The sequence below is a fragment of the Sorex araneus genome, chromosome 10, assembly GCF_027595985.1.
Source record: "Sorex araneus isolate mSorAra2 chromosome 10, mSorAra2.pri, whole genome shotgun sequence".
Lineage (NCBI taxonomy): Eukaryota > Metazoa > Chordata > Mammalia > Eulipotyphla > Soricidae > Sorex > Sorex araneus.
In genome coordinates, this window is record NC_073311.1 from 2613798 (window position 1) to 2640855 (window position 27058).

Consider the following 27058-nt stretch of genomic DNA (forward strand, 5'->3'; position numbering starts at 1 on the left):
GCGGCTTAGGGCTGGGAATGTCACTACTGGACACTGCCTGCGAATGTCAGCCACTGCGAGGGCTCCCTGGAACAACCTGGTAGGACACGCAGGCAGCGGCTCATTTTTCTAACTCGTCCTGCAGGTGGTGTGGCAGGGGTGTGCCGCCGAGCACTTTCCACAGAGTTGGGATATCTCTAGAGGATTGTGGAATTTCCTGATACTACAGTGGGGACAGCACTTGCCCTGCACTCCGCCAGCCGTGACCCCTGACATAGCCAGGTTCGGTCCCCCAATAACACACAATAACCAAGGGAAAGGCCGTCCAAGCTGGGCTGAAGGCTCCCGGCAAGAAACTGGAGGTGGATCATGGCACATCTCGGTGACAAAAGGAAAGACGATGGCGCTAGATGCAGAGTGGGGCGTGGGGCTCCCAGAAGTCCGAGCAGAGGAGGAGAAACTGACCTCACTCAGCTCCCCTAGCTTGCAGGAGCCCAGGTAAGGCCAGAGGGGCTGCAACACCGGATTCCCACCCAGGCGGTGTCCTGGTCAGTGGTTAGCACATGGTGACAAAAGGGAAGAGCCGTGGGTGGGGGTGGGGCAGTGTGAGGTCTGAGGAGCCCTGGCTTCACGCTCCCCCAATGCGCTGAAACTAAACTGACAAAGGTGTTCCCGGATGACCCAGAGGCGCTAACTGAGCCAGCGGTGCATCCATCTGCCACGTTCTATGTGCAGAGCCGGAGGCGGGAAGAGGGAGACAGGACGAGGGACAGAGGGCAGGGCAGGGGGACAGGTGCTCAGACAGACTGGGAGCCCATGTGGCTGGACAGGGTGTGCCGAGGGGCTGGGTGCACAAACGGGCTGATGCAGGGATGGACAGACGCGCAGATAAGAGTGGGACAGAGTGGGCCCGGGGCTGGCCGGTTGGGGCATGCACGAACGGGTTGCCCAAAGCGCAGGGCTGCGAGGGAGCAACGACACTGGGACACATGCTCCCGAGCTGGCTACGGTGCAAGTGTGGCTGACAAAGCTGGAGACGCTTCCACGCACCAACACCAGAGCCAGCAGGAAGCGGGTGGAGGACGGAGAGACGATGGACGCCCGCCAGTCACTCGGCTCTGCTGCCTGCCGCCACACCTGGTGGGACGGTGCCTGATGCCCGTCCCTCACCCGAAGGCACACCCGACACCTCCCCCCACGGCCCAGTGTTCACTCTATCACGTCAGCCACGGTTACCAGCAGCCCGGGGGCAGAACATGGCGAGAGCAATGGCAGTGGAGACTTGGCAGGAAAGTCCATCCCTGGGCCACTGACCAGAACCAGAACCTCGGGATATCCCACAAGTCCAAGATTCTCCCTGGGGTTGATGTGAACCACTTGACACCACGGCCACCAGCCGGGGTGACGGTTGGAAAGGGTTCAGTTTAGCTGCTCACGGGGAACGGGAGTGGGGAGGGAGGGCTTCACAGGGAAACAGCCTGCGGGTCAGAGAGAGAGCAGAGTGGGCAGGCACTGGCCTTGCGCGAGGCCAACCTGGGCTCCATCTCCAACACCCCACAAGGTCCCCAGCCTCACCAGGAGCGATCCCTGAGCTCAGAGCCAGGAGTGAGGCCTGGGCAAAGCTGGGTGTGGCCCCAAAGCCAAAATAAACACACGAGTAAGAAGGAAAGTGTGCCCCCTCTTGGTCATCTGCATGGAGCCACGAGCCTTCCAGCACTGGCAGTAGTGAGGAAGGATGGGGGGGCGGGCGAGAGGGGGAGGTGCCCAGGATCCTCCGCCCTGTGTGTGGCCAGCAGGGACAGACACACCCTCTGAAACAGGGCAGGAGAGGACCCCGGAGCCAGCAGGAGGGGCCCTGGTCAGCCCAGAAACCTCTGCATCACCCTCACACCAGAGGGGTGGCGGGGGCTGCCGCCCAGTGACCAGGAGCCCCCGACCTGGTGACAGTCCGCCCAGCACAGTGCAGTGAGAGGGGCGCAGCTCTGGGCTCTCCGGGCTGTCTGGCAGGGCTCAGTGTCCAGCAGGCCAGGGGGCGAGAGGGGATAAGGCCCATGAACCTCCCGCGGGGACCTGCCGCCTGGCGGGCAGCGACGGAGCCTCAGTGCCCAGGGGAGGGGCCTTACCCAGCGGCGCCCTGGTCCGGGACCCTGAGGAAGTCCAAGCTGTCCAGCGCCTGCGACAGCCGCTCGGAGCCAGTGGACTGCTGCCGCGGCAGGGGTGGCCGGGCCATGGATGTGTATAGGCCCCTCTGGGTCTGCCTCTGGCCTCCTGGGGCCTGCGGGTGTGGCACAAACTGGTTTTTGATGACTCCGTTCTGGTGGTACCCTGCAGAGGGGGAGAGAAGACAGCCCTCACTCTCTTTCCTTCTTGGCTTTGGGTGGCACCGGGCGTGCTCAAGGGGTCTTTCTCGGTTCTGCCACAGACAGAACTTGGGTCTCCTCCCATATGTGAAGCTTTCTGATCCAATGCTAAAAGGCTTTCCAAATAGCCTTCATTCCTGCTGCTCCTTTTCCTTTCCCTCCCCTCCCCTCCCCTCCCCTCCCCTCCCTACTCCCCCCCCCCCGCCTTCCCTCCCTTCCTTCCTCTCTCCCTCCCTCCCTCCCTCCGTCCCTCCCTTCCTTGACCACACTCAGGAATTACTCTGGCAGTGCTTAGGGAACCATACGGGGTGCTGGAGATCGAGCCTGGGTTGGCCACGTGCAAGGCATGTATGTGCCTTCCCCTCTGAAATCTCTCTCTGGCCCCTGCAAATGTCTTTTATGGAAGTCACTGAGCTTCACAGGCCTCGGTCTCCCAGTCTGAAGGAACGAAGGGCCTGTCTACTCCTCTCTGGCAAAGAACAGAACTGACCTTCTGAAACTGGCCAGGAAGTACCTGGGACAGAGTGGATGCTATGAGCTGGCAGGGTCCCCAGAACCCAGAAGTTCCGAGTTCACGGGCAGGCGAGCCCAGGGCGCCCTGGCAGGCTGCTACTGGGGCCTGAGCATCGAAAGGTGTGAACTCCGGGGGGCTGGCAGGCAGCAGCTCCAGTGGCCAGCTGAGTCAGCGTGTCCCCTGCAGGAAGCGCCCCACGCCTGTGGGGGCAGTGTCGGTGGACACACAGACCAGCCTCAGGGAACAAGCTCTCCAGCCAGACAATAGTTCTGGTCAGGACCACGCTGTCTGTGAAGTAATGGCTGAGGGTGACATGGCCCAGACCCGGGGCCTGGGCCCGGTGCGTCATCACTCCATGCTGCGCAGGGATGCAGCCTTCTCGCAGGGCACGTTCTGGCTGGGGTGGGAGCCTCGTTCCTGAGGAGCCCTGGGATGGATTCCCATAGAAGGGCCTCTGCTCTCTGAGACCAAGGTACCCCAGGGGAGGCCCCTGCAGTTCTGTTTTAAGGCCACACCCAGTGATGCTCAGGAGCTACTCCTGGCTCTGCACCCAGGAATTACCCCTGATGGGCTAGGAGGGCTACATGGGATGCTGAGGATCAAACCCAGGGTTGTCTGTGTACAAGGCAAACACTTTCCCCGCTTCTCTCTGGCTTGTGGGAAGAGGTTCTGAACTGAATTTTGAATATGATGAAAAGAACATTTTTTTTTTTTTGCTTTGGGGCCAGATCCATGGAAATCATGGAAATCGCAACTTGTGCTGGAGCCTGTATTCCAGCCCCCTGAGAACCACTCTGGCTTGAACAAATAATTACAGGCAAGTCTAAACCATGGGCTCCAAAGAAACATAAACACACACACACACACACACACACACACACACACACACACACACACACACACACACACACACACGAAGGCAAACTGGTCTAAAATAATTCTAAGTATAAATCTTATTGGTCTATATTTTCATCATAAAAAATGAGAAACATGAGTGTTCATTGCAGCACTGTTTACAATAGCCAGAATCTAGAAAAAAACCTGAGTGCCCAAGAACAGATGACTGGTTAAAGAAATTTGGGTACGTCTACACAATGGAATACTATGCAGCTGTTAGAAAAGATGAAGTCATGAAATTTGCATATAAGTAGATCAACATGGAAAGTATCATGCTAAGTGAAATGAGTCAAAAAGAGAGAGACAGAAAGATTGCACTCATCCATGGAATATAAGTAACAGAATGGGAGACAACACCCAAGGATAGTACAGATAAGTACCAGGAAGTTTGCTCAATGGCTTGGAAGCTGGCCTCACATGCTGGAGGTAAAGGTAGCTCAGAGAGAGAAGGGAACAACAGGCAAAGTGTGATTCGAGGACCCACCGGGAATGGGAGATGCGTGCTAAAAGTAGACTATAGATCAAACATGGTGACCACTCAATACCGCTATTGCATACCACAACACCCAAGAGGAGAGAGAGAACAAAAGGGAATGCCCTGCCACAGAGATGGAGTGGGGGTGGGGAGGGATTCTGGGATCATCGGTGGTGGAGAATGGGCACTGGTGGAGGGATGGGTAATCGAGCATTGTATGACTGAAACACAAGCACAAAAAGCTGTAAGTTGTAACTGTACCTCACAGTGATTCACTAATAAAAAATTTAATTAAAAAATGAGAAACATGAAGCATAAGAATGAAAATTTGTTTTTTTCTTATTGTTTTGGGGCTATATTTGATGGTGCTCAGTGATCACTCCTGGCAGTGCTCAGGGGCCCATGTCGGGTGCCAGGTCCTGAATCTGTGAAAGGCAGGTATTCTACTGCCTAAATCACTGCTTTATCCCAGACTTACTTCTTTTGCTATTAATTTTGTAGTTCTCTCAGATTCAACTTTAGTTTTTGGAGTAATTTTCCTAGATCTCATCTGATTAGAAATAAAATGTATCTACCCATTTGCTAAGCTGCTCACTATCAGCCAAGTCTGATGGAGCTGGGGAGCGGTGGTGAGGTTCCACCTGGAAAATCCCTACTTTTACAAAAGCAGCACTCTGCACCTTAAAAAGCTGTCCCATCCAGGCTGGCGTGGACAAGGACCCTCCTTCTCTCTTAGTCACGGGGGGAGGGGGGGCGGTCGGGTGGGGTGAGGTGGGTGTCTTTCCAAAAGTTGCAGCACTGCTGAGGGACAGGACTGGAACCCGGTGTGACCTTTGTACTCACCTGCATTCCTGTCACAGTGGGGCTGGCTCTGGGCAGCCAGACAGCCACCAGCTGACCAGCAGGCCGTGCAGTGGAACTTGGCAGCTACCACACATGCAGTGATTGGGTTCTTAGCCTGCATAGTTTGCAGGTTACGGCCCTGGCTGCTATCAGGTAGGGGTCAATGGCCACGGTATATAGTTGCTGTCCCTTGGAATCAGTGGCTGCCCACGACCCCCCACAAGAGACTTGGTGGCAGCTGAGGAGGCCCAGACTCGCCTTACCTGGGGGCGGCGGTGCGGCTCTCATGGGGTAGGTGGCGTTCTGCGTCCCACTGGAATGACCCCTGGTCTGAACCGTGTTCCTTCTGGTAGGACCTGACACGGCAAATCAGACGAAATGCCATCAGCACCTGGGGCTGGCTGGTGGCTCTGGGCGCCCTCGGCATTTGAAGGTGATTGGGGCTGTAGAGCCAGGCCCAGAGCTGGAGTCAGGGCACGGGGTGGGGGGTGGGGAGGGTCATACTTCTCCGGGGTCCAGGGCTACTGGGTGGATAGCTCGGCAAGGTTAGCTCCCATTTGTTTTGTTTTGGCTACACCTGGCAGTGCTCAGACCTTGCTCTAGACTCGTGCTTAGGGGTTGGGGGACCATACAGGGTGCCAGGGATAGAACCTGGGTTGGCCACATGCAAAGCCAGCACCCTCCCCACACGCCCCAGTGTACACCCACCCCCCCGCCTCCTGGGCTCCTTAGTCCTTGCGGCCTAGGAATGACCTCAGGCTGCTCTTCTGGGCTCCACTTTCTCCCCTTGATTCATTTTTCCTTTTATTTGCTGGGGAGGCAAGTTAGAAGCTCAAGCAGACAAGGCAAGTGCAGTGACATTGCTGGAGGGACAGAACAGTGGCAGGTGGCGAGCTTGTCCTGCATATGATCAACCTGGGTGCGGTCCTGAGCACCACCAGGAGTGACCCCTGAGCATCGCCGGGTGTGCCACCTCCCCAAAAGAAAAATGTTCCACAATGCTGAGCTCTTATTATCCAGACCTGTTGGTTGTATTTCTGTCCTTTCATTTCTCGGGGAAGTGCTGTTGGCCACACCCAGCAGTACTCAGGGGACCACACAGTGCCGCTGGGGGTGGAGACTGGGCTGGCTCCATGCAGGCAAGGGCTCCTCACCAGCTACATGATCTGATTTCTTTATTTTTGGTGTGTTTTGGACCACACCCAGTGGTACTCAGGGCTCTGTCTCAGGGATCACTCCTGGCAGGCCCTGGGGACCGTACGTGGGGCCAGAGATCTGACTCGGGGAGCTGTCTGCGTTCCCTGCTGGGCTCCTGGATTTTAAAACATTATTATCATTATTATTATTATTTTGGCTTTTTTTTTGTCACAGTGGGCAATGCTCAGGGGTCACTCCTGTCTCTGCACTCAGGAATTACTCCTGGCGTTGCTCAGGAGCCCATTCGGGATGCTGGGATCAACCCTGGTCGGCTGCGTGTAGGTGTGCAAGGCCTTACCCTCTGTACCGTGACTCCGGCCCCCAGGTTTGTTCTCAGGGCAGCACTGACCCCTGTGGACAGGATGAGCCTGCCGCTGAGTTGCTGCCGCTGCTGGGAATGCTTCTGGGGAAGAGCCCAGCCCAGCCCTGCTCCATAGGGGGGAGTGGGGGGAGAGAGCGGCGAGAGAAGGGGTGAGGGGGAAGAGAAGGGAGAGAGCAGTGTGGGGCAAGGGGGCCGGGTGTGGGCAGACCTGGGGCTGTGGACACTTACGGGAATTCTTGGGCAGTCCGGGTCCGATGCTGACCTGGAGCACTTTGTTACTAGGCTTGAGGGCGGCCAGGTCTCCGAAGCCTTGGTGGAACTGCACTTGCCGGGAGCCCCCCGCGCTCCAGGGACCCCAACTCTCCTTCTTCAGCTTGAGCTCAAGCCTGCAACAAGCAGATTTGTGGGCGTTAAGGGGCGGGCAGAGCGGCTGGCCTGGCGGGGCTGGCCCGGCAGGTCTGGGAGGGACAAGCAGAGGGGCCACCTAGGGACAGGGAGCTTCCTCTCGCTGGAGCACAGGCAGGAGCAAGGACAGCAGAGCGCTTCTCTCTCCCTCTCCCCTCAGGAAGAACCACTGGGCCCAGATCGAAGAGAGAAGCCATGACTCTCCCCCACACCCAGTTCTTTCCACGCTGCTTAGGTGTCGAGATGCAAGAATGACACGTGCTGGTTCTCCTGGCCATACCTGGCGGTGCTCAGGGACAGTATGGGATGCCGGGAACTGAGCTGGGTAGGCTGTGTGTGAGGCAAACATCCGCCGGCTGGACTTGGCTAACTTCACTTCTCCCCAGTGTAAGACTCTGACCCCAACTCATGTTCCTGGGGGCCAGGCTGGCCACCCTTTGCCTTGGCGACCCCCACTTAGAGGCCCAGACACCGACAGCGGCCCCGGTGCCGAGGACGGGCTGCTCCGGGGAAAGCTGAGCTGTCCCAGCCGCGCCCGCACTCTGAGGGCAGGTCCCTCCCCCCGAGTGGGGCTGCTGGTGGGAGACATGCCCCCAGCCCAGCTTATAGATGGAAAATATGTTCTTGTTTGACTTTAGTTCAGGGGTCACACACAGCTGTGCTCAGAGCCTATTCCTGGGATGGCTCCTGCCTGAGCTGGGGCCTGTGCAGTGCTGGGCGTAGGGGGCCTTCTCTGTCTACGTCTCTCACCAGCGAGCGGGCTCGGAGGGGAGCAGCGGGCCAAGGTCCAGGAGACAGTGTGGCCGAAGCACCATGGGCCAGGCACACAGTGCCTCGCGCCTGCTGAGGAGCCTGGCCGCCAAGGGCCCGGCCAAGTCCCGACTTAGCCGCACTCTGCCTGTGTGCTCAGCTGCGACCCCCAGGCCGGCCCCTCTCTGCCCCTGGGATGGCCTCTCTCAGCGAGCCCTTCTGCGAGGTCAGCTTCCGCAGGAATGCCAGTGTGACCTCTGCAGGGCTCTGGGGTCCGCAGGGTCCACGGGCAGAGGCTGTGCGTGGCTGCCTGGAAGATGCCCCCAGCTCTGCTTATGCACAGGAGGGGGCACCCAGACTCCTACTTACGTATTGCTAAACTTCAGAGGTAGTTGCTTCTGGGTTTTCTCCTCGTAACGTTTTGCTAAGAGGCTTAAAAATTCCGTTTTGAAGACAGATTCAAGCAAACTGTCATACTCTTGCTCATGGAGGATAAAAATGTCGTCCTGCATGGTACTGTAAAGAGAATGGAAACAGGAAACTCTCACTCTCCATTCGCTTAGTCCTTTGTTTCATGCTACTTTTTCAATGGTGCTGGGGTTTGAAATCGGACTTTCACACACGCAGATGACACCACCAGCTGCCTGTGACTTCCCTCCTCCTGGCCTCCCTTCCCCTTTTCCTCCCTCCCTCTCCCTTCCTTCCTTCTCTTCCTTCTTCCCTCCTTCCTGCCTTCTCTGGGGTGGGGGCACACTTGGTGGTGCTCAGGGATGACCCCTGGCAGGCTCCGAGGGGAGCAGCCTGGGGTCAGTGTGTGCGAGGTGAGCTCCAGCACGGCACCATGTCTCTGGCCCCGGCCTGGGAGTCTGTGCTCCCTGGCCGTGGTACAGAGCAGGGGCCCCGTCCACAGTGACTCTGGCCCGCCTCCAAACAGCCAAGACAACCTTTAAACTGGTGGCACTCAATAGGCACTGGGATCCCCATGGTCTGCAGGGGTCACAGGGTAAAAACCATTCCCGGGGGATCATGTGACGATTTAAAAACAAATCGGCCAGGCTGCCTCAGTGACATGGCCAGGGAGACATCTTTCCGTCACCAGAGCGGGGCCAGGCCCCAGGAGCCGTGGCTGTGCCAGACACGCGGTCACCTGCCGTGGCCAGTGAGAAGAGAGAGGGAGAGAGGGAGAGAGGGAGAAAGAGAGGGAGAGAGAAAGAGGAGGGAGGGAGAGAGGGAGAGAGAAAGAGAGAAGAGAGAGAGGGAGGGAGAGAGAGAGAGACCTGCCATAGGGATGGGATGGGAGGGAAACTAGGGACGTTGGTGGTGGGAACTTACACCAGTGAAGGGATGGTGTTGGGACACTGTATGACTGAAACCCAGTCATGAACAACTGTAACTATCTCACAGTCTTAAAAAAGCCTCTCTTAACTTAAAAAAAAAAAGCCTCTAGATGAACTGTCACTGTCATCCCGTTGCCCATCGATTGCTCAAGCGGGCACCAGTAACGTTGCCATTGTGAGACTTATTGCTACTGTTTTTGGCATATCAAATACGCCACGGGTAGCTTGCCAGGCTCTGCCGTGTGGGCGGGATACTCTTGATAGCTTGCCAGGCTCTCTGAGAGGGGCAGAGGAATCGAACCCGGGTTGGCCGTGTGCAAGGCCGTGTCCTTGACACTGTGCTATTACTCCAGCCCCTAGATGAACAAAATTAAAAATAAATAAATAAAAGAAGAGAGATCCGGAGCTACCGCACGAGAAACCCTCTGCTCCTAAAGACTATGGTCCGAGAGGTCTTCTAACCCATTTTGGCACCCAGAGCGGCTTCTTACAGAAATGCATCTAGACTGTGAACTGAGCTAAAATATCAGATATCCAAAACGAAGAGCTCATAGAGTCTTCATTCTCAGCAATGAAAAGAAATTATTAAATGATGCCTTTTCAGCAGGCCTGATTGTTGGCGGAAAATTCCAAACAATAATAGTGAGTTCTCTATTGAAATATTGAATGTATTCAAAGTATAGAGAGAATAAAGTGAAGATCATTAGCTACTTAGGTGGGGGGGTGGGAGGTGGGTATATTGGGGTTCTTGGTGGAACATGTGCACTGGTGAAGGGATGGGGGTTTAATCATTGTGTGACTGGGACTTAAACCTGAAAGCTTTGTATTTTTTCACGGTGATTCAATAAAATAAAAAATTAAAAAAAAAAAATGAAGAGGCTGGAGCCAGGGAGACAGCCCAGGACTTAAGGCTCTTGCCTTGCAGGAGGCTGACCCAGGTTGCAGCGCCAGCGCTGTCTGTTGCCCCTGAGCACAGAGCCAGGAGTCAGCCCGAAAACACACAGATGAGGAAGCTGCCACACCCCCTCCCCCGGACATGCCTGGTGTCGCATGAGACAGGTTAGGGACAACACGGGCCCCCCTCAGCACCATCAGGAGTGATCCTGGGCAGAGCCTAAAGGCCCTGAGCACCGTTGGGTGTGGCCCCAAACCAAAATTACACACACACACACACAGACACACACTCTTTCTCTCTCTCTCATTCAACCAGTGGAGTCGAGTCACAGTGACCTAGTGCAGGGAAGAGCTGTAGGAAGAAGCTGTAGGAAGAGGCTGGTCCGAGAGAAAGAGTAAAACAAGAAGCATCACTCCTAGGTGCGGGTGAGGGGTGAAAGGACCAGGTCTGGTGGCCTGACTCCCAGTCCCTCTGACGCGCCTGGCCACGTCTGTCTGCGCAGTTGGACGCTGATTATTCAACAGCACTGAAAGAGCTCAGCACAAATAATCCCAAGTAATTCAGCGTGCTTGGATTTATTAGGAGTTTCATTACCACAGAGAAACAGAACACCGGCCAAAACTTCAAGATCAATTGTCAGCATGAGTCTGGAAATGCAAAGTGACGTGTCTGGACACTGACTTCAACCATCAAACTGCAAAGCCCTTCCCATCGGTGACCCAGGTAAAAGTCACTGAAATCTATCCTCGGCCCGGCCGCCTCGCGCCTCACTCCCCTCTCTTCAGCCCATGCCCCGAGACTGGAAAACAAAGATCTGACACCGATTCATGCTAAAAAGCCAGACTTATCATTGGACTCCCCCCATCTAAGCAACAGCTCAGGCTGCAATTTCTTATGTTTGCCCCAGCCCCGTCGGCTGAGAGATCTCTGACTAGTCCCTGGTTTGGCCCTGGCCCTGTTTTTTCATTCCCTCATCTCTGTGGCTTACTGCTGTACTGCTGACAACACTAAAAAATTCTGCTTTACTCTCTCAAACAGCATCTTTTTCACAAAAGTGTTAGTTACAAAGCCGGGAGTAAAGTTCTAAAGAAACTTTCATGTTCTTTAAAGCTGAAAAGGCACTTTTCAAAGACAGCCCTGCCTTTATATATACACATATATTATTTTCCTCCCCTGCTTGTGAGATACATGGTCCTTTAGTTAACGAGGAGTAGGGACGTAAATGAAAATAAAAAATCAGCAGGGGAGCTGGCTCGGCAGGCCTGAACACAAGCTTTCCAGGAGAGAGCCCTGGCATCAGGGGCAGGGCCTGTGTCAGGGAGGCCTCAAGGGACGTCTGGGGAATCCTCGGTGGAACCAGAGGCCACCCGAATGGAACACGAGTCACTGGCAGGTGACAAGGCTCGAGACATGTCCTCTCAGGAAGGAAGCCACACTGCCCCAGATGGGCGGGACAGGTGATCTGTGTGACCCTTTCTCTGGGCATCTCATTCCTGGCCCTTCACACACAGGAGCCGGCCGCCGTGTCCCGGCCGCTGGCGGAGAGTGGCCGGGGCTCACCTGAGGGACACAGAGAGGAGCCGCTCCAGCTCGATCCGCCGCTTCAGCACCTCCTTCACCAGGCCCTTGTCCGGGCCCTGCTTCACCTTTTCTCGCCCAATGAGGTACAAGCACTTCGGGGTCAGGAGCAAGTCTCGCTTCACGCCCTGTAAGAGAAGGCGGTGGTGATGCGGGGGACAGACACTGGCCGGAGATGGGGGCAGGACACAAGCCGAGCCTGGTTCTTCCCCTCCAGCACCAGCTCCCTGGGCACAGGGCTGGACAGTCCCTGAGCAACCCCGGGACCCAACTCTTCCCACAGCAGGAAAAGTGACAACTGCGCATACAGTGCCTTGGCGAGCAAGTCCCCTGCCACGAGGTGGCCCCCCAGGGGAGCTCAGGGTATGCTCTGCCCACCCCCCCCACCCTGTGCTGCTGTGGGAGGGTCCAGCCCCCACCTGTTGGGCAGCCCACCATTTCCTCGGACATCTAATCAGGCCCCCCAAGGGTGAGAGGGGACATGGCTGGGGACAGTCAGGCGGAAACGCTCAGACCAAGACAGTCTTGCTCTCTCCTGGGGCCTGCAAGAGCCAAGGGTGGGGGCCCTGGGCAAGCACACAGAGCCGGTGGCCCAGGCCTGCTGCAGCGCGTCTCAGGGAAGGCGGGGTCGGGGCTCACGAGCCTGTGGTGTGTTCTTGAGACTCCACGGAGCTTTGGCATTTGGAAATGGATGAGCTTCCGTGCCCAAGCTGACCCTCAAGCCCGGGTGCTGCCAACCACCTCACTGGGAGACCCAGCGCCCCCAGCTGCCACCATGGTCAGGTGGCCAGGGCCAGGGGCTGGAGGATGGCTCAGCAGGGAGGGAACTTACCTTGGATGTGGCTGGCCCAGGTTCGATCCCTGGCATCCCATATGGTCCCCCAGCACCGCCAGAATTATTTCTGAGTGCAGAGCCAGGAGTACCCCTGAGCACTGCCAAGAGTGGCCCAAAAATCAAAAAGGAAAAAAAAAAAAACCACCAAAAAAACCCCCAAACGGACCCTCTGCTCGTACAGACTATGATCCAAGAGGTCTTCTAACCCATTTTGGCACCCAGAGCGGCTTCTTACAGACATGCATCTAGACTGTGAACTGAACTAAAATATCAGAAATCCAAAACCGCGCGGCCTCGAGCTCATAGAATCTTCATTCTCAGCAATGAAAAGAAATTGTTTAATGATGCCTTTTCAGCAGGCCTGATTGTTGGTGGAAAATTCCAAACAATCATAGTGAGTTCTCTATTGAAATATTGAATGTATTCAAAGTATAGAGAATAAAATGAAGATCATTAGCTACTTAGGTGGGGGCTGAGTGGGAGGGGAGTATATTGGGGTTCTTGGTGGTGGGACATGTGCACTGGTGAAGGGATGAGGGTTCAATCATTGTATGACTGAGACTTAAACCTGAAAGCTTTGTATTTTTTTCTTACGGTGATTCAATATAATAAAATAAACAACAGCAACAACAACAAAATCCCAAATACCAAAAGACAAAAAGCTGGAATTTATCTCATTGATTTTCCCCCCTGACTGAAAGGTAAAAAATGAACCCCCTCTGCCACCCGAAGTTCATATGGTCATGAACTCCTGTGGCTTCAGAGGATACTTTCCTTGGGGGTGGGGGGGTGGGGGTGGGCTCCTGGAGTGCTCAGGGCTGACTCCGGGCTCGGGGTCCTATGTGGTATTGGGGATATCACGGGGTGGGGGTGGGGTATAGTCACCTGTGAGGCAAGGGCCCGTTGTGCTGTACTGTCTCGGTGACTTCACCCTACGGGGCTGTGGACCTTGCCCCTGGGATATTTGGTAAAATGGATATACATGTTTGCAAAACTGTGTATTACTCTGAACTCTGGACCAAATGATTTCATGTCTATTGATTTATTCTGAAAGCACCAGCAGACAAACATACAGATATGCACAAAATGATGCACACTGTAGTTTTTTTCTTTTAAGTCTTAGCAGGAGTGGAGTTCATGCCCTATTCAATCAGCTTAATCAATGGCTGAACAAATAGCAGTACTCCTACATTATTAAAAAAAAAATAATCTTAGCAGGAAAAAGGGGCAAACCCCATGAAGAAATGATGAGAAACTGGTTAACGATATAAACTCCTGTTAAATGGAATACTTTGTAGTTAAACAAAATAATTTATAGTGATACATGGATTAATGTGGAAATTTCTCTCTGGTATGCGTATGTGTACATATGTGTATATATTATATAAAATATACTTAAATTTAGTTTTGGGACCACATCCAGGTATGCTTAGAGACTTTCTGTCCTACATTCAGGAATCACCTATGGGCTTGGGGGACCATATGGGGGACCAGGGTCAAACCCAGGCTGGCCATGTGCAGGGTAAGCACCCTACCACTGTACCCTTTCTCTAGCCCCTATACATTTATTTTTAATCTTTATTATTTTTTCTTTCTTTTGTTTCAGGCTACACCTGGTACTGCCCTGAGGACCCTACGTGGTGCTGGGGATTGAGTCAGGTTAGCTGTATACAAGGCAAGCACCTTACCCCTGTACTATCTCTGCATATGGTGTAAATCTTTAAATAGGGGTCACATCCAGAAAGCATGAAAATCAGGGCCTTGCACATAGACATGTGACTGATCACTTGTGCTATTTCCCTGGGAAAGAGAAGAACTTTGCAAAAAAGAAAACACATATGCAAAACAACCAGATTGTACTACTAAATGCAGCCACGTCCTGTTCTGGAAGGCTCTGAAGCATGAAGACTGAGACCTGCACAGCGGAGCCCTAGGAGACAGGGCTCCATGGCTGCGCCTGGGCAGGCAGCTCTTCTGACTCTGGCTTGATCGACAGTTTCCAAATTCTTGTTTTGTTTGGGGATCACACTTAGCCTTGCTCAGTGGACCATATGGGATGCCACACGAGTATGATAAGAACCCTACTTGCTGTACTATCCCTCTGAATTGTGTTTCTTGTTTTTTCTCCCCAAATAAACATGTTCTGTTTGGGTCTTGGGAAAAGCAAATTTATGTATTAGTTTTTAAAGTGAATGAGCCCGCTGCCCTTCAGGGCGGTGATCAGCAGGTACCTTGAACCTCCGGTCGTACTTGGTCACTGTGTCTGCAAAGTCGATCTTCTCCCTCTTGCCCACAAACTGCTGAAGCTCCGGGTGCTCCTCCATCCCGATATAGTCCCCGATGAAGTTTCTGTTGATACTGTTTCTCCGCCTCTCCTTCTTGTTCAGCAGGAGGTCTGAGGCTGGGGGAGCCCAAGGGCAGAGGTGTGAGAGAGCAGGTCCCCAGGGTCAGGGGGAAGGACTTACTATGGAAGTCACAGAGACACTCGACAGGAAGCCAGAGGAACACACAGCCTTACGGGCAAAGTAAAGGGAACTGGGACAAAAGAGCCAAAGTACCTTCTTCTCTCATCTGGACATATTTCTTCCGGGCCACAAACTTTCTCCAGGACTTCTGTATCACTCGTGCATACCCATCATACTTCCTCTCTCTCATTTCTTCTAGAAGAAACAGCTGGGAGGCGGGGTGGGGTGGGAGAGAAGAGAAATCTGAGCCAGCTCAAAGGCCTGCATCATACTTGTGGGGGTTATTTGAGGGACATTTAAAGACATACATGGAAAGTGCTATTGCAGATTTTTATTAAATCAGGTAGGGTGCTTGTCTTGTAGTCTGAGTGACCCAGGTTTGATCCCTGCTACCACACAGGGTTCCCTGAGCACAGAGCCAGGAATAACCTCTGAGCATGGCCAGGGGTAGCCCAAAGTAAACAAAACAAAACAAAAAAGCACCAACAGGACAATGAGGATTTCCAGCTCATGCTGACCCTACCAAGATAGTTTTGTTTGTACCAGTGATGGCTGAATCCAAGGGCATTTGGCTGGGCTGTAGAAGGAGAGTCTGCCCTGCCCAGCCCAGGGTATCTGTGAGAATCAAACAGGACCCCAAAGCTTATCCCGTCCCCACCTCGGGGGTCTCCTCAGAGAGGCCGTTTGGCTGGAGGCTGCGCTTGCTGCGGCTCCGTCCACAGAGGACTCCCTGCCTGGGCCAGGGCAGCCACTCCCGCCACCGTGGGGGCCGATCTGTGCTCAGCTGCGTGAAGGAGAGGAGTGAGCACAGAGTGGGAGGGAGCTGCAGAGACCTCAAAGGCCGCTTTGTTCTGGGGTCCTGCCGGCCACCGGCCACTCACACCACTGATACTGAATGCTGCGCCCCCTTGTGATGCTTGGAGAACAAATGTTTGCAAAGTACTAGGTGCAGCCCGACACTGTGGCACATCCACCGGTTCCCTGAGTCCCACAAGGGCTCGAAGCAAATGTGTCACCTCTGGACCGATGAGGCACTGAAACCAAGACTGGGTGATGCTGGAGAGTGAGCCACGGGGGGGTGGGGGGGCAGAAAGGCAGGATAAGGGGGACAGGCACTTGCCGGGCACGTGGCCAACTGGGCACTGCATTCAGTGCCCCGGGCCCTGCCTGAGTGGCTCCTGAACATAGAGACTAGACTGTGCCCTGAGCACCTTCACGTGTGGTCCCAAAACCAAAATCAATAACAAAAACAGTTAAGTGCAGCCTTCCAGATGCCGCCCCGAGCGTCTCTTCTCTGATTCTGCCTCTTTGGCCAATGCACCAAATGGAGGAGAACTTTCTCCTTCACCTGGGGACTGGCTGATACAATTCTCTAGGAAAAATTAAAGAAAAGGTACCAACTAAAGACCAAAGAAAAGATGATGACTAATCAAAAAAAAATTCCAGAAATTTAGAGCGAAATATGACCTGAAGGCAGCTGTTCTGCTAATCCAGGTCGGAAGTCACATCTCTCCCTTCCTGCCTGTCCAGTTCTCCTCACTGGCCCAGAGAACAAAATGAAAGGCACACATTGCAAACGCCAAACACCGACAGGCCCCCTTCTGCTCTGCAGCCCAGCGCCACACTCTGCAAGGCACCAGGAGCTAGTTGTGAGTCTATGGGACTGTGGCCAGATCAGCAGACACTGCCTGAAACCTGAGTCTTGTGGCTGTCTGTTTCCAGAATATTCACGGATTCTTTCTTGAGTGCTTCTTATCTTGTGTTTCAAACAACTCTTGAATTTCTTCTTTTTCCACAGAACTATTTTGGGAGTGCCATAGAAAATACACTCGTGACTCAGAAAGGATGAATAGGCAACTAATCCCCAACTTCCTATAGATCAGTGGAGAGATTAGTTGGGTTTTAGGTTCTTTCCAAAGAAGCCACGGAATTTAGAAATTAGTGAGGTTCTAGAAAGAAAGGAAGGGCAAACGTTGCAGACACATGCAGCAAATAAAACCAAACCCGCCGGTGCTAATGTGGGTTTCTCAGACAAATGAAAATGGGGTATTTTGTATATTCAGCACATTTACTAAGAAAGTAAAAGGGAAAAGTAATGTGGATTTTTGAAATCAAATTTTTGTAGAAATATTTGCAGCATATGGTTGGATAAATGAGAACGAGGAAGAGCATAAAAGAAGATGCGTGTAAGTCTCCTTGTATATGTGTCTGCATGTATGTATGTGAGTATGTGGGAGTAAGTGTGTGGTTGTATATCTGTGATATGTGTATATATATGTTTCATTATGTGTCTCTGTGTTTGTGTGTATAGCATATGCATGCATGCATGTGTGTTTTGGCATTGTGTATGCATGCTTGTATATGTGCATGTTTTGTTTGTATGCATGTATTTATGTTGTATGTATGTTTGTGTAGTGTGTGTTTCTGTGTGGTGCCTGCATGTGGGGAAGAACATGGCAATGCACGGCAATATAACAATTGGAAGGAAGATAAGGAAAAGACGTTTCTACTCCCTCCCCCATCTTGATTTGGGAAATAAAGCCCTCAAGTTCAACAGAATCAGAAAAAAAAATCGTAAAACTATGGAAGCTCTTTAAATTCACAGGACAACGTAGTGGGTCGGAGTGAAGGCGGGCAGAGCAGAGCCGGAAGTCGCGCGCTCCCATTTCCCAAAGCTCAGGCGCTGTTCTGTAGGCTGCCTAATGGGGATGACACAACATTTTCATCTTATACTTGGAAATGAAACTGCTGGGAATCCACAAATAACTCAGCGTGGAAACTGCTACCACCAACGTTCCCCACAGTGTCTCTCAACATGCACCGCTTACTGAGGCGCAGTCTCTGGTTCCCAGGCCGCGCCGTCATGCCCAGCATCACCCCCAGCCTTGGGCTGCCTCCCCAAGGGGGAGCCTGGCACCGAGAGGCTGGTTCCAAAGGAGGGTTTGCCTCAAGGCTGCTGCTGTTTCTGTGCACGGTGAGCTCTCAGGACTATGTTTGCTGGGTATGCCACAAGCCCTTGAAAAGGCGTCTTGGGGTTGCTATGGGAACTGCAAGAAATGCTGCTGGGGACCCACAGACAGCGGCTTCTCCCTCTTAGAGCAGTTGGCTCCTCGGCTGGAGGGAGTGCCGTACACTGGTGCCACACATATGCTGGTGCCCAGGCTTTGCATGCAGGAGGCCCAGGCTGGTCCCCGGCACTACCTGGCAATCAGGGTATTGGGGAAAAACTTTTTTTTTTTTTTTGCTTTTTGGGTCACCCTGGTGATGCACAGGGGTTACTCCTGGCTCTGCACTCAGGAATTACCCCTGGCGGCGCTCAAGGGACCATATGGGATGCTGGGATTTGAACCCGGGTCGGCCGCGTGCAAGGCAAACGCCCTACCCGCTGTGCTATCTCTCCAGCCCTGGGAAAAAACTTTTGAGGACATGGTCAGGGAGAAGACTCCAGATTTCTGGTTTTTATTGGGGTGGGGGTGAGGGTGGGGTTTGGTCACACCCAGTGATGCTCGGGGTTACTCCTGGCTTAGGGATCACTCCTGGTGGTGCTGGGGTGCTAGGGATTGAATCGGGGTCTGCTGTTTATGGCAAGTGCCCTACCTGCTCTTATTATGGCTCTGGCCCCATTTTTCAGATATTCACTGGTTGGAAGTTCAAAGATCGACATTTTCCCATCACAAACTTGTGCTCATGATCTCAAACTTAACAGACATGTGTGGGATAACTTAGAGGCACCCTCCCATACCCGAGGAGGCAGTCACTGGCCTAACAAATTCCACTGGAGGGTCCCAGTCTTCGCAGGACCCTAGACTCTGCCCTCCAGCCCTGAGCTCTGGCTGAAGGAGCCAAGGTGTGGTTGTTCTGGGGTGGGCGGGAGGAAGCACCCAGGCGGGGCTGGGGAGAGCAGGAAATGCAGGGGCCAAGCCCGGAGCTCCTGAGTACAAAGAGTGGCTGGCTGGATGTGACCTCTCCACTACGGGGGCTGGCGGGTGGGCTCCTGGGCAGTGCCCAGAGGTGTGTGGGAAGGCGGCACTCAGGAGGGCAGGACAGGGTGGCAGGGGTTGCGGGCACTCACCGACTCAGGCGCCTTGATGAACACTTTGCTGCGGCCCAGCTGGAACTGGTCGCTGTCCATGTTGACGGACTGCAGCAGGTGCAGGACACCTTGCTTCTCGTCCCCACGCCAGGAGGGCCAGGTGGCTTTTGTCAGAATGGCGTACCTAGGAGGACCACCGGAGACAGGGCCACGCTCAGACGGGGCTGGCCATGGACAGCCATGCCGTCCTCCCCGTGCAGACGCTCAAACAGCCCAGGGTGTGGGGCCCCGCTGCTGGCTGGCCCCGGCCCTCAGAGAGCGTTGGCACTAATGCCCAGTGGCAGCCTGGCTTCTGTGTGGAGCCCACAGGGCTGCTCTGTGGACAGACTCCAGAGGCTCGGGGCCTGCCCTCCAGGCCGAGGCTGTGTTTCCCTGGCACCCAGACGGTTACCGCGTCCGCTCTCTGCAGAGTTCTAGGGGCTCTGGGCAGCGGGGCTCGTGCTGTCCCCAACCTGTCTCACGCGACACCAGGCATGTCTGGGGAGAGGGTGTGGCAGCTTCCTTATTGTGTGTTTTGGGGCTGACTCCTGGCTCTGTGCTCAGGGGCAACAGGCAGGGCTGGCGCTGCAACCTGGGTCAGCCTCCTGCAAGCAAGAGCCTTAAGTCCTGGGCTATCTCCCTGGCTCCAGCCTCTTTTTTAACTATATTAAAAAAAAATTTTTTGTCAGCCCCCTGGAAGCTTGTCCGCATCTCAGTCCGCCATGGTACTTCTCTCCCCTCTCCTATTGTCAGCAATTGCTCCCTTGTTCCTGCTTTGCCTTTTTTTTTTTATTAAAGGTTTTCATCAGTAAAAAAAAAAAAAAAAAAAAAAATTGTTCATCTAGAGGCATTTTTTTTTTTTAAGTTAAGAGAGGCTTTTTTAAGACTGTGAGATAGTTACAGTTGTTCATGACTGGGTTTCAGTCATACAGTGTCCCAACACCATCCCTTCACTGGTGTAAGTTCCCACCACCAACGTCCCCAGTTTCCCTCCCATCCCACCCCTATGGCAGGTCTCTCTCTCTCTCTCTCTCTCTCTCTCTCTCTCTCTCTCTCTCTCTCTCTCTCTCTCTCTCTCTCTCTCTCTCTCTCCCTCCCTCTCTACACCTGCCCCCTCCCCCGCATTAAGGTTGTACTACCCCTACTGAACAGTTATCATGTACATCCCTGTACTCCTCTCCACACTCAGTCTCGCCCACTGTAGGATAACATAGCCTCAGTTAGTTTAGGTTTATTGGGTTACTCCCATCACAGTGCTCCCATTCCTCTGTGTTTATTTGTAGCTTCTTTCTTAGTGTTCTGTTGACTTATAAATATTGTTTTTCTCTTCTCCTTGAGTCCTTTGCATAGTTTATTCAGAGCCATGTCCTTTTGTATGGACACAGGAATCTCTACTTAGTAAATGCTATGCTTTTGTAACCTGGGAGTCATTTGACTCTACATGATATTTTCCTCCTGGGCATCTGTTCTCTTGACCTAAGCCTCAGCTGCCCTTACTTCCTAGCACCTGCAAAAGCAGGGTCCTGATGAGGGACAGGACGGACCCAGGGCAAGCGGTGAGTTGTGTGCTACCCTGGCATCGAGATGGGCCTGGCCAAAGTGCCTAATGCTTAACTATAAGTTAAGAGCTTGATCATGGACAAATGCAGTCATGATCCAAACAGTGATAACTAGATTCGGACCCTCTCAGGACTCTGGCCTGAGTGCTGTAGTCTGAGTCTGGCAAGATGTTCCCAGGAGAGCTGCCTTACATGCCTCAATGTATATCTTGCTATATATAAAAATAACTAGTATTAAGATGTTAATGAGTGTTGGACTAAGCAAAGGAGAAAAATACCTTAAGAGTCAGGAAGGGCTTTGGAATGCCCTTAGGTAGTGTTGCCTTTGAACCTGACAGCCCTCAGGAAGAGCTTTCTTATGTTGATTTTGCTACCTGGCAGTGTGTAACCTAGAGGGCAAGGTGGAGAGAGAAAAAGAGGGAGAGAGATGAGAGAGGGCAGAGCTAGGAGTGTGGGAGATGAGAAAGATGGAAGATTCAATAAACGGTAACTAATCAGCAACCAGCTTGGTCCACGCTCTTCCTTCGTCTGTCCTTGGCCAACAGCTGACCCGATCCAGCCCATACACAGCGGTTCCAGAGCACCGAACACGGGCGGTGAGACAGAGCCGTCCAGAGAGTCCGAGAGTGCACATGACCTTCGGCGTGCTTAGTTTTTTACAGCCCACCTCAAAGCCTTTGCCGGTGCTGCTCCTGCTACTTTCGTGCAAGTACTAACCTGCTGCCTCCCAGTCACCAAAATACAAAGTCCCTAAAAGACATAGCTCAGCCGCAATGCTTAAGTTCCTCCTAGTAATGCTCTATTTCTCACTTGATTCAGAGACACAGTAAGGAAACTGCTCGCATAGATTTCCTTCCTTCCTTGAGAAGGTCTCCCTCCCTCCCTCCTCCTTCCCTTCCTTCCACATACTGGGGTGGTGAGGGCCTTCCCCACTGAATTCTCTCTCCTAAGTGCCTAAGGTCAAGCTACAACCTCTATGCAGAAAGATGGTCTCTCATCTGGTTTCTCCAAAGAAATAAAGTCTAAAGAAACAGACTGCCGCCACCCAAACTGAACAAGCATTGCACTCACAAAATACAAAGATGTGTCCCAACTGGCGATGGCCCAGGAGTCAGGGACACGTTCTCTGCACAGAACCTGAGTTTGAGCCTGACACTGCATGTCCCCATGCCACCTTTCCTGGCTGCTGCCGTCACCCTGGAGGTCTGGAGTGCGCGAGTGATGACGGAGGTTCCTGCAGGGAGTTGTGGGCAGTGGCTCTAACTTTGCCCACGCCATCTGGGCATCACCAGGAGCAGCACCCAGGAGCCCCGAGCACTGCTCGGGGAGTCCCTCCCAATCCCCAAAGTATCTCTAGTTGCTTGCAAGTGCAATACTATTAGGAGACCATCAGACAGGATCGGAGAATCTTAAGTATAAAAGAAATGTTAGAAGTGAATAAAAAGTGTTTTGGGGTTCTTGAAAGCAAGGCTTGCTAAACTAGAGGACGATGGAAAAAAATCTTTTTACTTTGCATTTTCTGTATTACATTTCTTCTCTACGTTAAAGAAGGCAATTTTGGGGCCAGAGAGATAGTGCAGCAGGTAGGGCATTGCCTTGGCTGCAGCTGACCTGGGTTCAATGCCTAGCACCCCTCCTGGTCCCCTGAGTCTGCAAGGAGTAATCTCTGAGGGAAGAGGCAGGAGTCAGCCCTGAACAGCGCCAGGTGTGGCCCTAAACCAAAAACCAAACCAAAACAAATAATAAAAAGAGGGCATCAAAGAAGAGTCATTTTGAAAAACTCTGATGATTATCTAATTTCTGGGTTTCAACTGGCTTGTCCCTGCCCTACTCTGGGGACAGGAGGCGATGTCTGTGGAGGCTCTGTCTGCTGGCGGAGGCCCAGCCCACACCACTGACGCTGCCCCCATTACGCCGGAAGAACCTGCTTCAGGCGAGACGTGCAGCGCCTGCCACACGGGCTCGGCAGAGCAGCAGCAGATGAGATGCTGGCCTCTCATGGGAGGTGCTCTCCAGGATTCTCTCTGCTTCCTGAACTCACTATCCATAGAGGCTTACACCAGAGGTGGAGTGGCCCCCCGACCCCCTAAATTTTGTTTTTGTTTTTGGGCTACACCTGGAAATGCTCAGGGCTTCCTCCTGGCTCTGCACTGAGAGATCACTCCTGGCAGCACTCAGGAACCATATGGAATGTTGGGGATTGAACCCGGGTGGTCCGCATGCAGGGCAAGCATCCTGCCCGCTGTGCTACTGCCCTGGCCCCATGGAGTGACCACTTCAGTCCAGAGCTGAATGTTGTTTCTGGTCTAATGGGACCCCATTTGTGAAGACTCTCAAGATGCACGTGCTGAGGATCCCTGGGAGCCAGCGACCCTCACTGCCCGTGAAGCAACAGCCCCAGGGGAAAAATAACCTCTCAGTGGCAGTCAGCAGCTCTTCAGCGCATGGCCTACTTGCTACAAGAAATCTAAACTAAAACGACAACAACGAACACCTGGCATTCTGCTCCTGTAAGACACACTGGGAAGACATAATTCATTTCTGAGGAAAATGCCAAATGTGGTTTCCTTAAAATGGATGTAGAGAATACAGTGAAACTACGTAACTTGGAATCACAAGAGAAAAGAGAAGCAGGTGATGCTTTTACGAAGGGATCCCCGAGCCCTGCTGGGTGTGCCCTCCCTGCTAGAGCAAACCCAGAAAATATAGAAGCTCAACCACATCAACATGGTCATGAATTTCTAAATTTATGTGTGGCACTAAACAGAACAAATGCTTGCAAATACTAATTCATTCTAAAGCCAATGATGGAGAAAGAATTCTAACTTAATAATAAAAGGAAAAACAACCCAGTTTAAAACTGGAAGAGGGGCCAAACAGACATTTCTCTAACGGCCAATAAGCCCATGGAAAGATGCTCAAGACCACTTCTCTCTGGGAAATACAAACTCAAACCACTTCCTAGCTATGATGAGGGCTAGAAGAAAAAACAAACAAACAAACAAACAAACAAAACCCCAGAAAATAACACTTGCTGGCAAGGATGCAGATAAACTGGAGTGTCCAACATTGCCAAGGGAAATGGAACCTGGGGTGGACACTCGGGAAACGATTTGGCAGCTCATCAAAAAGCCCAAACACATGACCCAGCAATTCTATTCTTAGGTCTGCACCCAAGAGAAACGAAAGCGCATGCTCACACAAACAGCACCAGAATGCTGGCTCCAGTGCAGGCACCGGGGAGACGCGGCAGGGAGGAGGGCCTGGAGGAGGGGTGCGAGACAGAGAGCCCCTGCAGAGAAGAGCCAGACTCCGAGGCTGCCAAGCGTAGCTTCACTCAGACTCTGCCTGGAGCAGCATGTCTGCGGGGCAGGGTGTTGCCAAGGGAGAGGTGAAGGGGAAAGAGTATTTCCTTGGGGACTGATGAAAATGTCCTCGAGTTAATTGTGGTGACAGCTGCCAATGCTATAAATAGATTCAGAGCCAGGGGATTGTATGGTATGTAAATGAAATCTCAAAAAAGTATTTGTTTAAAACAAAAAAAGAACGCTGTGTCTCCGGTTCACTACCTTTGTAGGAATTTCTGGAAGATGCGTCGATAGGCATAGCCAGCTCTTCTAACTCGAATATTCTCCTTCAGACCCAGGTACTCAACTTGATGCTTCACCCTAAGAAGAAAAAAGAGAGAGAATGAGCCCACACACACCTGGAGAGTTCTTTAGCCCCATCCTCCCAACCCCCAACACCAAGTTCAAGTCCAAGAAAATGTACTGGAAGAGTAAAATTCAGAATGCTCAGTCAGAGTTGGCCTCTCAGGTGCAATAATATTACTTGTATAAATGTTTTACTATGAAATACAATTACATTATACTTGATAATAGCATTTTTTCTATCTTTGTGGGGGGGCATGGGGGGATGGGACACCTGGCTTATTCCTCGCTCTGTGTTCAAGGATTACTCCTGGCAGGCCTTGGAGCACCATATGGGGTGCCAAGGATAGAAACTGTCAGCCACAGCAAGGCAAGTGCCTTAACTGCAATTCAAATAAGGGATGTAGTCCCACACACATGCCCTCCCCACCCCCAGACACACAGAAACACAGACAGATACACACACACACACACACACACACACACACACACACACACACACCACACGGTAAAAAATTGGAGAGGATTTGCTGGATAGCATGACTCTGCCCATCCTGCTATCCCAATGAACCTGCGTAGTGTCCAAGGATGGCCCCGTCAGAGTCGGGAATGCGACCACAGACGCTGTGGAATCTCTACGCTGAGGGATTCACAGTGCTGGCTTCTACCCATATGGGGCAGGAGAGCTGCTGACTTCAATTTTTTTTTTTTTGTCACATCTGGCGATGCTCAAGGTTTCCTCCTGGCTCTGTGCTCAGGGATCACTCCTGGAGATGCTTGTGGGACCATAGGGGATGCCGGGAATCAAACCCAGGTCAGCCATAAGCAAGGCCCTCCCTGCTGTCCATGGCCCCAGGGTCATGCCTTTGTGGGGCAAGTGAGAGGCAGTGAAGGGCTAGGGAGGGAAGTTTGAGTCTGAGAAATGGGGGAGGATGCCCTGAAGCAGTCCTCAGCCACAGCCACACCCCTACTTCCGAGGCTCCAACAACACTCCCTTTATTGTGTGCAGGTGACACGAGACAGGTGCCTGCGCGGCAGAACAGATGTGGGGAGATCAGGTGAAGGACACCTCACTCTATGTGAAGCCTCTTGGTTTACTGAGCTCAGCTCTAGGGCCGGGTGTTGCTCCGGGCTTACTCCTCTCTCTGCACTCAGGAACCACCCCACTGGGGCTAGAGGGACCTTATGAGGTGCCAGTGACAGAACCTAGTTGGCCACGTACAAGGCCAGTGCCCTCCCCAACTCTACTGCTCTGGCTCCATGGACCCTCTTAGGTTAAGAAGCGGGAAACTGAGGTTTAAAATGGCTGGTGACAGGCAAGCACCAGGATGTGGTCCTTCTGACCCCAGGCCAGCGCTGTGCCTAGACCAGCTGCTGGGCTGCAGATGGCGTGGAGCAGGGCATGCCTGGCATGTGGGAGCCACAGACCAGTCCCTACCTGGCGCCACAAACTCTGCAGGCCTGGGCAATACTTGGGTGTAGAGCTGGGGGTGTAAATGAGGGTGCCCTGAGCCCGGCCTGGGAGACTCCCAAAGACAGCTACAAAACGCCATGTCCCTGGAGGCAGGACACATGTTCAGTGGCCCAGCAGTAGCATATGGCCGGCACGTGTGAGACCCTGGGCTTCAGGCCCAGCCCTGTCAAGTCAATCCCACCAGCACACAATCCCACCTCGCTGTCCTACGGCAACAGCGCGACAGCAACAGCAACGCGAGATCAAAACAGCAACGGCAACACCAGGAAGCAGCAACAGCAGCAGCGACAGCGTGAGCAACGATACAACTGTGTACTCCTGAGTCCTGTCAGTGCGCAGTCCCGGAGCGGGGTGGGCACTGGGCAGGAACCTGGCGGGGACTAAGAACACTGCAGCTGCCGGGCCCAGGGAGCCTGAGAGGCTGTTCCGGAAGCAGTGGGCAGCAGGGAGCACCCAGGGGCTGACAGAGACAGCCGGTCTCAGCCCGCAAGTCCCGGGGACCTGTGCACATGAGCCAGGAACAAGGGACTGCAGGAGCCGAGATGGGGCTTGGCTGGGTAAGCCGCCGCGGCTGGAACCTGGGCACAAGGGGCACCCCCCCACCGCAGCATAGAGAGACACTCTGGAAAGCCAGATGGTGGACCCGGAGCACGGGACAGAATGGGGGCAGGGGACTCCCCAGAGGTGCGAGAGGGCGAGATGGGTCAGTCAGTGATAGTGGTAGTGCCGCTCAGTGGTAGTGCTGTGATGCCAGGGACAACCAGGGCCACCCCACGCTATGTTCAGATGGGTCTTGGCACATGTAGAGCCCTGAACATGCCCCGCCAGCAGCATTATGGGGTGGGGCATTTAGGTCACACTCACTGGTGCTCAGGGCTGACTCCTGGCAGGCTCAGGGGGGCCATATGGGGGTTGCTGGGGATTGAACCCAGGTTAGCTGCATGCAAGGCAAGCGGCCTCCCCGCTGTACTATCACTCCAGCTACAGGAGAGACAAAGGACTCGGCCCACGCCAGGAAGGTGAAAATACAAAGGAGGACTTATAGGACGAAGAGCGCTCCAGCAATCTCTTCACAAGGACCCTTTTCCTCCTGAGGCGCCAGGCTGAGGGAGATTTCTCCTACTCAAGCGCTCTGGGTATCCCTAACATGACTCACAGAAGTAGCAGACAGCAGCGGGGCCCAGACAGCATATGGCACTGTGCTGGTGGGCTGGCTGGCTGAGGTGGAGGGGAGGATCGTGCTGGCAGGATGGGAGACGGATGAACATACATCATTGAATGAGCACGTGTCACTCAGAGGAGGTGACTAGCCACTGTGAACTGTGGTCTTGGTCTTTCCCTGAAGATCGTCGGGAGTCAGGGTCTCAAATCAAAGCATCTTCTACTGGAGCTCAGTCTTGGTCAAGCCACTTGCTATGTGTGAGAACTGACCCTCCTTCACTGCGTGAGCT

At 53.4% G+C, this 27058-nt stretch overlaps 1 protein-coding gene across 2 annotated transcripts in view; it reads right to left on the bottom strand.

The window, feature by feature from the left end:
* The window catches only part of MYO1E (myosin IE), a 187602-nt gene that overhangs the window by 12248 nt on the left and 148296 nt on the right, over positions 1-27058 (bottom strand). For both annotated transcript variants that reach the window (XM_055118462.1, XM_055118463.1), the window contains 9 exons: positions 24053-24151; positions 18925-19069; positions 14946-15060; positions 14619-14788; positions 11535-11680; positions 8112-8258; positions 6816-6973; positions 5332-5424; positions 2103-2304 (listed from right to left, as the gene is read on the bottom strand). In XM_055118462.1, coding sequence (XP_054974437.1) covers positions 2103-2304; positions 5332-5424; positions 6816-6973; positions 8112-8258; positions 11535-11680; positions 14619-14788; positions 14946-15060; positions 18925-19069; positions 24053-24151 — 1275 coding nt within the window. The remainder of the gene's footprint in view (positions 1-2102; positions 2305-5331; positions 5425-6815; positions 6974-8111; positions 8259-11534; positions 11681-14618; positions 14789-14945; positions 15061-18924; positions 19070-24052; positions 24152-27058) is intronic.